This window comes from Parasteatoda tepidariorum, chromosome 2 (assembly GCF_043381705.1).
Source record: "Parasteatoda tepidariorum isolate YZ-2023 chromosome 2, CAS_Ptep_4.0, whole genome shotgun sequence".
NCBI classification, from domain to species: domain Eukaryota; kingdom Metazoa; phylum Arthropoda; class Arachnida; order Araneae; family Theridiidae; genus Parasteatoda; species Parasteatoda tepidariorum.
This window is the reverse complement of record NC_092205.1, coordinates 18,984,965-18,998,789: the sequence shown is the minus strand read 5'-3', so window position 1 is coordinate 18,998,789 and position 13,825 is coordinate 18,984,965. Positions and strand designations below refer to the sequence as shown.

Genomic DNA, 13,825 nt, shown 5'->3' with positions numbered 1-13,825 from the left:
GTCTCAAACTTAAAAATTAAGTTTAGTTCACTTCAGTTTAGTTACCATTAACGTTTATATTTGCACAAAATAATTTTGAAAGGTGATGAAGCTAGATGGCAAAGACGGCAAATAGCACTATATTTTTGATTTCAAGTTCTGTTAAATGAATTCCTGAAAAAGATAAGAGCTCTCAAATTTAAAAAAAAAACATTTGTAGTGAACATGAATATAATGTGAATCTTTTTTCTTCTGCTCAAAACTATTAATTTCCACTTCAATTTTTGCAATTATATATTTGAATATATTTTATTTAATGTTTTAAATTTTACTATAAAAACATGGATTATGATTATGATTGTTGCATCAGGACTTCAAAAAGCCAACCCAGACTAAACTACAAGCAAACTATTCTATTTCGCTCATTTAAAAAGACATACTTTCTTTTCATCACATATTGCTCAACAGACATAGCAAAAATTGGGAAGTTATTTGAAAAATTCTCTATGTATATTTATTTATTCTATTCAAATTAGAGTTAAATACAATTAACATTAAATCATTTCATTTATGCTTTTAAAATATATGCACGAATAATTTTACTATTGGGAAAACATTTAATGATTTAATAATTTTTATTATGCAAACATAAAATAAAAACAGAGCCTCCTTACTTAGCTAACTTGTTCCATACAAATAATAACCTTTTTATGAGGATGAAGATTCTTTGTTTTGCCATTTTTGCACTAGCATTTTCAGAATAAATTTCTTGTTCCTTTTTTTAATAAATTAAATTTTCATGCGCTTTAACTTTCATGTTTACATGCTGTTCATTTTTGCTAGCAATCTAGTTAAAAAAATGAAAAAGAACTAGATTTAACAAAAACTGTCAAAAAAGAACAAAAAAATAATTTTAGTTTTTGTTTGGTTGATTAATAATCCTATGAGTCATTGAGAAATGCACAAATATTAAAATGTAATATACAAATGGAAGAAATTTATTATAAAAAATTTAAAATGAATTACATATAAATATAGATATGAATACAGAATATACTGACCAAACGGGAGGCCAACGATTCCTGTTTAAATAGGCTTGATTCTCAGGGTGAAGATTTCTTAGCAACTTTGGTGTCTTTCGGCAAATCTCGTTGTAGTTAACAGTTATGTGATACAGACACCAGTCAGCTAACTGGTCTGCATTATGCATCTGAAATAATAAATAGACAAATTTAACTGTTAAGAAATGCTATAAAAGGTGCCTGGGAGATATTAATGCATTCCATAACAACCATAGTTCGTCATATCAATAAAAAAAGAAATTAAAAGAAAAAATAGAATGAAGAAACTATTATTTTTTTATGCAAAAACTTTTAAAAATGACAGATTTTATATAATTATTTTCACAAAATATTTTTTTCAGTTATATATGCAGTATGATATTTGGTTTACTAAAGGATAGCATTTGTTATAATAGAACAAATTTTTTGATGCTCCATAATTTATTTTTTATGTTAATATCATTTTGAAGCATAAAATATTTTAAAAGAAACAAAAGGAAAATAAAAAAAGGAGCAAAAGCACAAAAATAAAAATGTATACAAAAAAAAGGCAACAAAAAAAATTGCATAGAAACAAGAAAGATTAGAATAAGGAATAAAAAAATAAAATAAGGTAATCAAGCAATATCTGAATATTGAGAGAACTGAACGAAAAGAAGAAGAATTGATTGCAGAGTTTATTCCCTATATTGTGCAAGTTAAGGTATAATCGAGCTGATTGCTGCCTTACTGAGCCTAAAGATGAAAAGAGAAAAGAAAAAAAAAACAAGCAAAGAGGGATACAAAAGAAAAAACTGTACTGTATTGTCTGCTCATATTACATATTTCCATACTTCATGTAAAAAAATTGAATTAAAAAGTTAAGCATATTATAGATCATTAATTATGATGCATGTCAAAAAAGTTTCAAACAAAGATCAACCATTATTGAGTTCTTGAATAGCGACAGAGGAATTAAAATAATCTAAAACCAGTGAAATTGAAGACATAAAAAGTAAAAGTAGTTTTTCCCAGACAAAAACCAATGCATTCAAATTCCACAACACAAATATTAAACTAGTATGTGATAGGTTTATTCTTTCTTCCGCTCATTGTGACCTTAGGAAATTTTGCTATTTGCCAGTAGTAGCATTTTTAACAGAGGCAGCTTTTTAAAAAATCGAAACTTTCAAACAAATAAAAAAAAATTTTAATAATGTTAAGCATTACTTTTTAAACATTTCTCAATATATGTTAAGCATTACAAGTTTTATTTTTAAAAGGAAGGAAAATTTAAAGAAACAAGCATGAAAGTTACTTTTAGAACATTATAAAATATTCCTAATTCCATATTAATTGAAGAAATAAAAAAAATACACAAGGAATGCATTTTGGACGAAATAAGCGGCAATTTGAAGGCAACTGGCAGGCAACTCTTTCATCGCCAATTGTTACATTTAGTCAGCCTGTGCCTGAAATCCCCCCTTAATTTCATCCTGTGCCAGACCTCAATCTTGATTAGTATATATTATTAGGAAATAATTTTATTTTTCTTACTTAATTATAAATTTGAACTCCTGATGTTCCAACAATTTTTACAGAGATTTTAACCACATATATATATAAAGGGTTATAATTTGAAATTACTATTTTCATTAATAAAAACATCAAAGGAAGAAAGAGTCTTTTTTTTATGGAAACTGACTTGAATACATTCTTACTTGGCAAGGCTCGAGTAATCTGAGGGCGTGTTCGGTGGAGTCCACTCCAACATCAGAGAGCTTTACCAGGTCGTGAATGACTTTCTGTTCGACAAGTCCGACCAGTCTTGAGAGACACAGTCGGTTGGCAAGCTCTAGCAGCTCTAAACAGTTGGTTGGATTCACGGAATCGTCCACTTCGTCTGTATACAGATAGACCAAGAGTTGCTGGAAGCAGCTTTTGCTGATACCGGGAAAATGCACCTGGAGAAATCATTCACGCATTAATGATATTAACCGCAGTACATAATTAGAAAACAAACCGTAGGTCACAAAACAAAAAATTTATCGAATTCTTTATTAAAAAAATACAGAAAGAAAAATTAAATTTTAAAAATAAATAGACATGTTTGCATGTTTTAAAAATTCAAAAATTTCACAGCGTCAATAAACAAATGTTTTCAAAACAAAAAGCAAATATGAAAATGATCTTTAATTTGAAAACATTTAGTTAGTTAAAACACAAACATAAAAATCAAATTCCAAGTATTTTAAACCTCTCACTCAGCATTAAGGATTGAGTAATAATACTGCAGATCTAAAAACATCTTTTTTTCTCTATGGTGTACTACACAAAATACCAGCTATTTATTAAATAAGTAAGCAGTAAAGAAGACAGAAGCATTTTCAGAAATTTGCTAACTAAGGAAAAATCTAGAAATTCGATATTTTGAAAACAATACTTTGTTAAATAACATCTCATAGTTAAATTACAATAGTTATTAATATTTTATCAAAAGAAAACTAAAATAACTTTATAGTATTTAACAGATATCCATGAGCTTGGGCATCTATTTTCTGAGAAAATTGACAAACTTGACTTTTTGGATATGGTGTTTCTACTACGTATACAGAATTGGGCTAGTAATAAGTCAAAGCGTATAAATACAGTTGCTTCTGATTGATTCACAAAAAAAGAACTTTGAAGATGTCTAAAATTAGTCATCTTTCAAAAATACTCTTTAAAACATACTCTCTAATATTTTCAAACCACATATGACTATTTTAACTTCTCACTACTAAATGATATAATTAAATTGAACAAACCACAGCAACAATTCACAACAAATATTAAGATACAATTACTAAGTGTCATATTATCAAAGACATTCTATTAATAAACTGGATTTTAAAGAATAAAACTATATTTCAATCTTTTAAAAAAAATTCTGTAAAATTTCTTTGAGTTGAATTACAGATATTTATTTCAATATAAAATTAGGTATAATTCAACATTATGATAAACGCAACATTAATAAATCTTAAATTTCTCATAGGAGAAACATTTTTATAAGAATATTGTCTTAACCCTGACACATAGAATTTTCTGAGGGTCATAAAGATGGCAGAGAGATTAAATCACTAAGCTGTCATTGTGAGGAACTGGGGTTCGATCCCCGGAAACAGCTTGAAGCTCAACCAGCTTGTAGGAAAAGTAAAGGTGGCTGGGTATATTGGGTCAAAAAACTTTTAAAAACATAATTTTTAGAAGGATTTCCAGCTTTCTCCCAAATTGGTTTCATATTGATTCCTTTTTCTTTCTTCTTTTCTTTCTTTATTTTTTATTTATTTTTTGAGTGCCGAAAGAACTAGAGTAAAAAAGAGTGCATTTTTAGTTACTTAAGTATAAATATTGGGTAAAAGATGTGGACAACTTGAGTAAAAGATTAAAATTAGTTAAATGTCTTCTATATAAATGTTTTTAAACAATATAGATACTTACAACTTTGGCAGAACTCTCTCTAAAATCTCCACGAAACATGGCAGCCATGACATCACAGCGAGCCATCAAAATAGGCTTGTGCGCACAACAAAGGCCGTCTTCCAGTTGGAAATATACATCTTTAAAAATGAAAAAAAAGTTCTAATTTATAATTTATGCAATACCTACAAGTAAAAGAAGCTTTTTTCTTCCTTTTTTAAATTTACAACGCAATTCATTAAAGAAATTTAGAGCCACTACTATATAAAAATTTAATATTTTGATAAATTAAAAAAAATTACAAACGATACAAAACAGAAAATAATATGTTGCAAATGTTCAAAATTTTTAGTTTTCAATATGCAAATTCTTGTTAAAATTAATTTGTTCAAAGCTATAATTGTGATTCATTTATTAAATGATGAAGAAAAAAAACTAAAAACAGAATCGGCTGCATCAATTTTTAAGCATTCTAGAAATTAAAATTAATAAAGCAGTGGTGATTATTTATAGAGTTAAAATTTCATGGTCTTTTTAAATTGGCTAAAATCTTACTATATTTGTGAATTTAATATTTGAATATAATCTTGTTAATAGCATGTTTTTCCACAAAGGAGTGACGGATCATAGGACATGGCTTCCAGTAGGTTACAGAAGTCAAGCATCACATTCAGTGTACCAATATATATATATTTTAATTGTTTAAAAAAAAAGGGGAGAAATATTTCTGGAAAAAGTGGAAAAAAGCCAACCTGAAAACAGCCCCTGGTGCAGACAGACCTCTCTCATCCGATTCCTAACTTTCTGAGCAAATTTCTTCTGTAGATCTGTGTTGCATTCCTTCTGATTATGTTGTCCATTGCCAATCAGTAACTGTACAGGAGAGTCCCAGTCAAAAGTCTGAATGACAATTTCAGTCCAACATCACACACACAAAATAAAACATATATAGTACAAGAATTTAAAAACAGTAATAAACTGAAAATGCTGCAACTCACCTGAAGTTCCGGTATTTCCATGAGTTCTGCTGCCTCTAGCAGCTCTGTCATATTCATGCACATTTTATGGTCAAGTCCCCCAGTGTACAGAAATCTTTAAATGAAAACTTAACTTAATTATCTTATAACTTTAATTTTATTTATGCATAATGAATAGAAAAATTTGAATACTACATGAAATTCAAGTTTTAGTTTGAGAATAATTATGAAGAGTGTGGGGCGAGGAGTAATCGACAATGTCAACCTTCATCTATGAAAATGTACCTCAACATAAAATAGAGTTAACCTGTCTTATATACATACTAGAGAATTGGAATTGTATTTTTGAAGTGGTGGATACAATACAGTACTCCCCCACCAGAATTTTTATCTGTGATAGAATACGATGAACGGGATACCACTACTTGATTCAAAGGTGTTTTGTGAGGAGTCAGGAGAGCCGTATTAAGATCACTGTACTTTTTGCTGTTCATCAGAGCTGTATTAAGTTCACGGTCGTGGTTGCTTCTGTGTTGCAATTAGCAGTCGCGTGTATACAGGCCAACGTTGTGTGTGATCGAGACTGAGTAGCAACAGCTGGAGGAGGTGGATCATGTCATAGTCAAAAATAGCAAGTCTACAGTTTAATATGGACAATCCATCGAAGTAGGCGTGTTCAAAACGAAGTGAGCGTTTTCTGTCAAGGCAGGTGTGTTCACATCACGTCCGGGTCACCAATGTGGGGCGAGGAGTATTTGGCAATGTCAACCTTCATCTATGAAAAGGTACCTCAACAAAGAATCAAGTTAACATGTCTTATATACTAGTGAATTGGAATTGTATTTTTGTAGTGGTAGATACACTACAAATAGATTAGAAAGAATAAACTGTAAGTTATGTGTGATGGAGAAACAGGGCGTTTTTTCTTCAAAATGCATTACTTCTGGTTTATTCTACCAGGAGTCATATGGGTGGAGCAAGCATTATATGTATATACAGAACCCTACACTTTAAAGATCTAAGGACTCAATGATATTCAATAAATAAATAAAATAAAAAGAATTCTTTGTGATAGTTTTAAAATTTTAAATTCATTTTTGTATTAGAATTTCGAAAGCTTCTATCTATATTTCAATAATATACATGATTAACTAGGACTTTAAATGCAGTTGTATTAGCTTCCCTCCAAGCCACAAGAAAACAATTCATAAAAATAAAAATCACAGAACAAGAAAAAAGATATATTTAAACATTTTTAAAATATTTTTTAAGTGGGACTTAAAAATCAAAAATTGAAAATAAATTTTTTATAAAAATAATATTAATAGAAAAAATATGTTTAGTAGCTTGCTTTTAGGGATAAAATTTTTAAAAGAAAAATCATTTCTTTTATAATTTAGGCGAACATAATTTGAGTTCTTAAGTAATCATTCTCAGTGATACACAATTGAAAGGTCTTGCCGTCTTGAAATGGCTTTGGTTCAAAACAATATATACAGGGTCTTTTGCTATCACTTCGACACATATTTTAAAACTCATGGTCGGAAAAAATATAGATATATCAAAAATATTCACATTAGAGCTTCAAAAAATTTATTCTTTAATTTATTAAAAAAAACTGTTTCTAACGTCTGACCAAGTAGTATAACTAGAGAGCATTTGCTAAAAAACACAGTCAAGCTTCATCTTCATTATAGTTGATTTCAGATTAATTCAGTCCTTCATTATAGTATAATTGGGAAGACAGGGATAGTCAGTGATTTAAAAGATTTTTATACTTGGTCATTTAAACACTAATTTGTGGCATAGTTTGTTTAACTTTATTTTTTCCAATGATTCTTAAAACATATTTAAATCTAGTGATTATTCTGGTGAACATCTTGTGAACAGAGTGAGCTAAACATCCTGTGCATACTGGATGTCCCAAAATGATTGATGGGTTTTGAAAATCAATAAAAAATAGAAAAAGAAGCAATAAAAGTGTTTGTTTTATGGATTTTCAAATTTCATCAGTAATTTTTAGGATAATTGACGATTGAGACGCTTACAATGGAATTGAGGTGAGCACCAGTTCGATGGTGAGTGTTGCAATTTCTCATACCTAGAAACTCTTCTCCTCAGTTGTATGTGAATGTATCCCGATGTTATCCTTTCATTATAATGCTTCGAATTTATGTAGAATATATTTTAAGTTTCAGCAATTCTTACTTAAGACACAATGTTCAATGGACTTTTGAGTTCCATAAAGCTTCTAAACTTAACTTTTTTTAATCAATTTTGAAATCAAGACAGAAATTAGCATGATTATCTACTAGCCAATGGTGAAAGCTTGCCAGGTGTTATCATATCTAAATAAGTCTTCTAAGTGCTGTTTGTCTATAGACTGTTTGAATTGCCAATATAACAGGTAAAACAAAGTTACTCACCTAAGACAATTCTGCATGGCACCAGGCGTTATGACTTTGGTGAGCGTGACTATAGTCTGTACAGAGGAGGTGACCCTCCCCCGGTGATCAAGACCTTCACATCGTTCTATACTTATGCACTGATAAGCACGATGATCGAGTAGTCGTCGGATCCCTGTCGTAATGTTGTGGGTGGATTCAGGATGGATCTGGCAGGTGGTGGATCTCCGCCGGACAGATCCGTGGCGAGTCTCTGAGTTGTTCTGGTTAGCATTGTTGTGGTGGTTGCTACTGCGAGAAAGGCAGAAAGAGGCACATGTGATAACAGAATGAGGACTCTCGGCAATCAACTGCTCGGTGTCCATGTTAAAATTTCCTATTGAACTATCGGATGAGCTAACCTGAAACGTAAAAAGATTTATCAGGCAGACTTGCAAAACAATCGGCAAATGTATGTATGTGACAATTTTTTTTATATCAATAAGAAATCAATGAATAAATGTAATTTTTATGGTGACCAGAGTAAAAAAATAAGCAATCAGAAATTTTAAAAAAAACTTTCCAAAAATCATTAAACTATCTTTTATTTTGTCACAAAAAAACTTAAATATGAACTACGTATAGAAATTAACATCAAGAGGTGAGCAATCTTACATTCAGAACATCTCAAACTTCAAGCAAGAAGTAATTTTTTTCATATAGAAAACGTTCACTATAAATTAAAGCAGTCAGTGGCGTAGCGAGGGGTGGGCAAGGGGGGCATCATGCCCCGGGCGCTACTCACAAAGGGGCGCTAAATGGTCCGCAAAGCAAAAAATTGTTGGATAACTTTTTTTTTATTATAATTGATTTCTGGAAAATATATTTTAAATCAGTGCCAGTGTAACATAATAAATGTAAATTCATAAATATTATTCATAATATTTAATTCATATTAAATATTATATTAAATTCATATTCATATTAAATATATTTCAATATTTAATTCACGTCCTTGTCATCGCGCTCTGCTTAGAATAAAAATGAAATGTTATTAAATGTTGTATATAAGTTTAATGTCAGCATAAATTATATTGTATATTTCACTATGCTATTACCTTTCAAGTTCAAGGCATTTCTGGTAAGTAATAAATCAAATAAGATTACTTACTACATCTATTCGACGATTCTATTATTAAGTGAATAGAGTATGAAAAAATTTGTTAGCAGAAAAATTTGTTGTTTTCATATTTGTCACCACAGATTCAAAATGAATTCATTTATCTTCTGGCATCTACAGTTCGAAATCAACTAATAAACGATATCAAAATAAATAAATATTATGGACTTTTGTTTGATTCAACTCTTGATATCTCTCATCGAGAAAAAATGTCCCAAGTCGCTAGGTATGTAGATGCNTCATTATAAATTAAAGTAGTAAATGTTTTATGGATTCCTAAGGTATATAGCATATAGATTAGTGTATGGAATAGTACATCAGATAAATGGACACCAAACACATATAACTTTTATTTGTACTTTAATTCACAATTTTCTGCCAAACTTTTGTTAACTGATTTGCATAAATATCACTAAATTTTGTTATAAATTTTTGTTCAAAACATGGGTAGTCATGGGATTCCTGGTGTGAGCCATACTCTTTAAAACATCTTCAAAGAAAGAAGTTTAATGGCCTGAAGTTGCCATTAGACATCTTTCTTCTAAGCAATCATTGCTGATCACCAAACAAAGAAATTACACGACCAGAAAATGTTAAAATATTGCTCAGTTTTATAGCACAAATCTTGCAAAATTAAGAGCTTGCATGAACTTCAGGAAACCCATTACATTTTTAGAGTCCTAGTCAAAAACTAGGTAAAAAAAAACAACCATTTTATGAGTTGCAAATTAAAATTCAAGCAAAGTAAAATTGAAAAATGTTATTAAAATAAATAGTAGCATTGTTTAGGAATGCAAAATTATATACAACGAAACCTGTTTCATTGCCAGAAGAAACAGAGAGGCAATTAATTGAAACACCTTTAAGTTTCTTTCTGCAATCAAACTAATTTTTAATCCAGTCTTCCTTCATTCTGATTAGTTACAATTTGATAACTTATACACTAATTTGAAGTACTTTACTCATCCATTTTTTTTTAAATCATTTAAAAAGGATTCAAAGAATATGTATTAAAAACAATGATTTTAATAAAAACCCAGCATATTTTTTTAAAATTTGATTTCCTGTATAGTAAAATAATAGACACTTACTACACTAGAATCACTGGCACTTCTTCCACTGAGAGTCATATCAGGTGAGACATCAATGGTGAAGAGTTTGTGAAGGGAACTACACACCGCAGAGAGTACAGACTTGTGTGCAGCAAATCCTACTTTGCCAGTGAGGAAGATGACGTCTGTGTAGGCTTGACTGTGCAGCAAAGACAACATGTCATCTTCGAACTGTGGAGGGGGGACTATCACTTGTGGGGGTCTTGGCTCAGGAGGGCAGAAAGGAACCTAAACAACAATCTCAATCAACATCAATTTTTTCTTCAAACCATTTAGGGCCTAAATTTACCCTTCACAGAGTGTTTAGTCAAATTACTCAATAAAAAATAAGCACCTTTTAAGCAAATATTTTTAAGTTCACATTTTTAATATTCACTGTACAAAAAATATCATAATTAGGCTGGGTTGGAAAGTTTTTGACAACTGACTGTTTTATCTTGTTTTGACAGTCATGTAAAAAAAAAAAAAAACCTTTTGGCATTGTTTTTGACAGTTGTCAAAAATCATGAAATTTTGAATCATGTGAAACGAATGGCGTTTTCATACGCTACGGACTGACGATATGCCGAAATATATTGGTGTTGAATTAATTGTGAAAATGTTGAATAGAACAATGTGAACTGGATCTTATTGCATAATTCAAAGCGAAAATCAACATAAGGAAAAATCTCATTTTGAAAAAGGGAAAATTAAGCACTTTTTAAAAACACCCAATGAAAAAAGCACCTTTAAGGGCTTTTAAAAAACGAAAATACCCTGCTACGCACCCTGCCTTCACTATACAGAATCATATATTAGATGAGCCTTGCCAACTCTAGCAGCCAATGATCACAGGATGTGATTTCGATTTGATACGTTTTATCTCAATTTTTAAACGATACAAAAAGGAGTTTGAAGATCGTCAAAATGAAAACCAGTTTGATTGCCTGCTTAAATTTAGAGACCTTTTCACTTCTATACGTTATATTTGGATACCAGACAAGTTTTGGTGACTTAATTCCGCCTTCTTTAGGAGTGATTAGTTAGATTTCAAAAGTGCCATTTTTTCGCTAAAATGTGTTATAGCGATCCTTAAAATGCATATTTGTTGACTCCATTTTAAAGAGAAGTCTTAAAAAATATATGATAATAAGGATAGCGATTAAGGAACACTCTGTAAATCGAATCTTTTTCACAACTTTTGCAAATTATTCTGAATAATTAGTGTTTAAATTCAATTCGCCTTTCTAACTTACTTGTAGAAGGGGGCGCTGCACATGTTTCAAATTCGTCATCCAGAATCTCTGCTGCCGTCTTGAGAGCAACGCTGATCTTATTACATTCTCAAATACCTCATTGACACCGAAATGAGTGAGGACACTGGTCTCGTAATAAGGTGCCCCAATTTCTTTGGCAACTTGTCTCCCCTGTTCCGGGGATAGAATATCACACTCCCTCAGTGGCCTGCAAAATAAAATACGAAATAAATCAGCCTGAATTGAATATAGTAAAGATATAATGCATTAACTACTGTCCCATTAACAAACGCACCAAACACTTTTAATGTTATGCCATGATACTTGTTGCGACCATCATAAGGTAGTAAAAGTAACCACGTTTCCAGACCATAGTATTGGCTAAAAATGGTATTGACAACGTATTAAGGTTGCAGCAAGTACGTAAGATATTGAGGTCACACGTTTCGAATTGGCTATCGGTGTAAAAAAAGGCACAAGTGTTTAAGATATTAATAACAGTTTGTAATTTTTTGCACGTATTTCTTGTTCGACTAGCCAAACACTTATAACTTTATAGAAGGAAGTTAAGGAGATAAATAATTTTTGATTTCTCAGAACTTTATTCATAAAACATTTTTTTTTTCAACTTTAGAAGATAAAAGGAAATTAAATTTTGAAATTCTAATAAAATCTTTTTCTATTAATTTCCTTAAGTTTTTTTCCTTCTAAATCTTGAATGGCTAATTAATTCTAATAATACAGCTTCTGCCCTTCATCAACCACATTTCTGACGCAAGATATCCACGGTTGTTCATCTATTTTGAGTTAACCCATTCGATTGCGGTTAGAAAACCAATGGACAAAAGTCTCAACAATGTAGCATATTATTTTTATAAACCTCAAAAAACAATTAAAAATGGACATTGTAAATCTGTCTTGTAGCAGAGCTTCAAAGCAATTTGAATCTTTTGAGAGTGTCTAATCATTTTTTGGTTGAACGGCAGTTTCGTGGTTTTGCCCTCACTTTTGCAATTATCTTGCAAAAACGAAACGAATGAGAAGCTTCGAAAGTTTTGGTGAATCGAGTTTTAGAAATATGGCTAACTATGGAAAACGAGATTAAAGTTTAACAATTCGTAGGCATGTGATTCATTTTTACGAAACTTGGTTTTAGTAGTCTCTAATTCTTCTAAAAATTTTAATTTTCGAAAATTTACAATAAGACATTATGTTACTCTTTCAAAAAAAAAAAATCTTTTGGACAACTTTCAAGAAAAAGAAGAAAACATGAAAGTGGTGTTATTCTTCTTTTTTGGTCTCCTATCTCAAGATGGCCATTTGGAATATAACAAAACTAAAAAGAAATACACAATTCTCCTACAAAAACTGATTTTTTATACAGGGCGTGCAGAGGTGATATCGAAGTTTCAAAATTAAAAATCTCATTTACAAAAGAGGATAAAGGGGAAAAAAGAAATCGAGTATTAATTGTAAAAAGTTGAAAAATGTTATGCAGAAATTTTGTTATTTTGAGACTATAAGTTGTCAACAAATGGCGTGGTACTGTGTATAGAGTTCTAGAAAAAAATATAAATGCCGTAGGACCGTAATCTCACATGTTATATTCCAGTACCTAAAACACACGTCGTTCGATAGAATTCTTAATTTAAAACTGCCTATCAACAGGATGACAATTATTGAACTATATGAAATAAAACTGTGATAACTTATGAACGGTTTGCGTGATGAAGTTCTAACTTCGTGGTGGGTCGCAGGGCATAATGCGTTTTAGTATGTCAACTTGTTACTGTCTGTGATTTGCAAGTAAGTGCCCGTGTTACAACGTGCCTGAGTGTATATCGCTCATGAAGGCCTACTGAGCGAGCAATAACAGCCCAATTGTAGCTCAAATGAAGTTTGCGATCGAGTACAAGCTAAACACAACCGGTCCAAGTGTGCTAACAATCAAGAATTTGATTAGCAAGTTAGGTAGAACTGGTAGTGTTTGTGATGACAGTGTTGGCAATGTCGGTCCAGAAATAAATGTGAAAACGTCTGAAAACATAGAAAAGACAAAATCCGTGTTTCAAACCAGCTCAAGGAAATCGATCAGACGAGCTACACAAAAGGTGAGAAAAAAACGGAAGACCCTGCAACAAATTGCTGTTGAAGAAGACCTGCATCTCTTCCCATACAAAATTCAAACCCATCAGCCAGTAAGTCCCATGGCCATGGGACAGCGGTTGTGTTTCGCCAACACTATTGACGAGAGAATTGATAAACAGGAATTTGTAGCGAATACGATTTGATTTAATGATGAAGCTCATTTTCCTTTGAATGGGTTCGTCAATTAAGCAAAGTGGTGCATTTGGGGACTGAAAATCCGCATTTCGTGATCGATAAGTCTCTCCACCCTCAATGGGTGATTGTGTGGTATGCAATGTCCAGTCGCGGAATAATCGGGACGTTCGTAC

General features: G+C 31.1%; 1 protein-coding gene across 13 annotated transcripts in view; it reads right to left on the bottom strand.

Moving 5' to 3' along the window:
- The window catches only part of LOC107448369 (Rho-related BTB domain containing), a 98,844-nt gene that overhangs the window by 13,326 nt on the left and 71,693 nt on the right, over positions 1 to 13,825 (bottom strand). For 9 of the 13 annotated variants that reach the window (XM_043045206.2, XM_071177237.1, XM_043045205.2 and 6 more), the window contains 8 exons: positions 11,370 to 11,577; positions 10,114 to 10,362; positions 7,885 to 8,264; positions 5,480 to 5,573; positions 5,234 to 5,381; positions 4,503 to 4,621; positions 2,741 to 2,983; positions 1,041 to 1,189 (listed from right to left, as the gene is read on the bottom strand). In XM_043045206.2, the coding sequence (XP_042901140.1) occupies positions 1,041 to 1,189; positions 2,741 to 2,983; positions 4,503 to 4,621; positions 5,234 to 5,381; positions 5,480 to 5,573; positions 7,885 to 8,264; positions 10,114 to 10,362; positions 11,370 to 11,577 (1,590 nt within the window). The remainder of the gene's footprint in view (positions 1 to 1,040; positions 1,190 to 2,740; positions 2,984 to 4,502; positions 4,622 to 5,233; positions 5,382 to 5,479; positions 5,574 to 7,884; positions 8,265 to 10,113; positions 10,363 to 11,369; positions 11,578 to 13,825) is intronic. The other 4 variants (XM_071177236.1, XM_071177239.1, XM_043045214.2 and 1 more) reach the window with 1 other exon arrangement.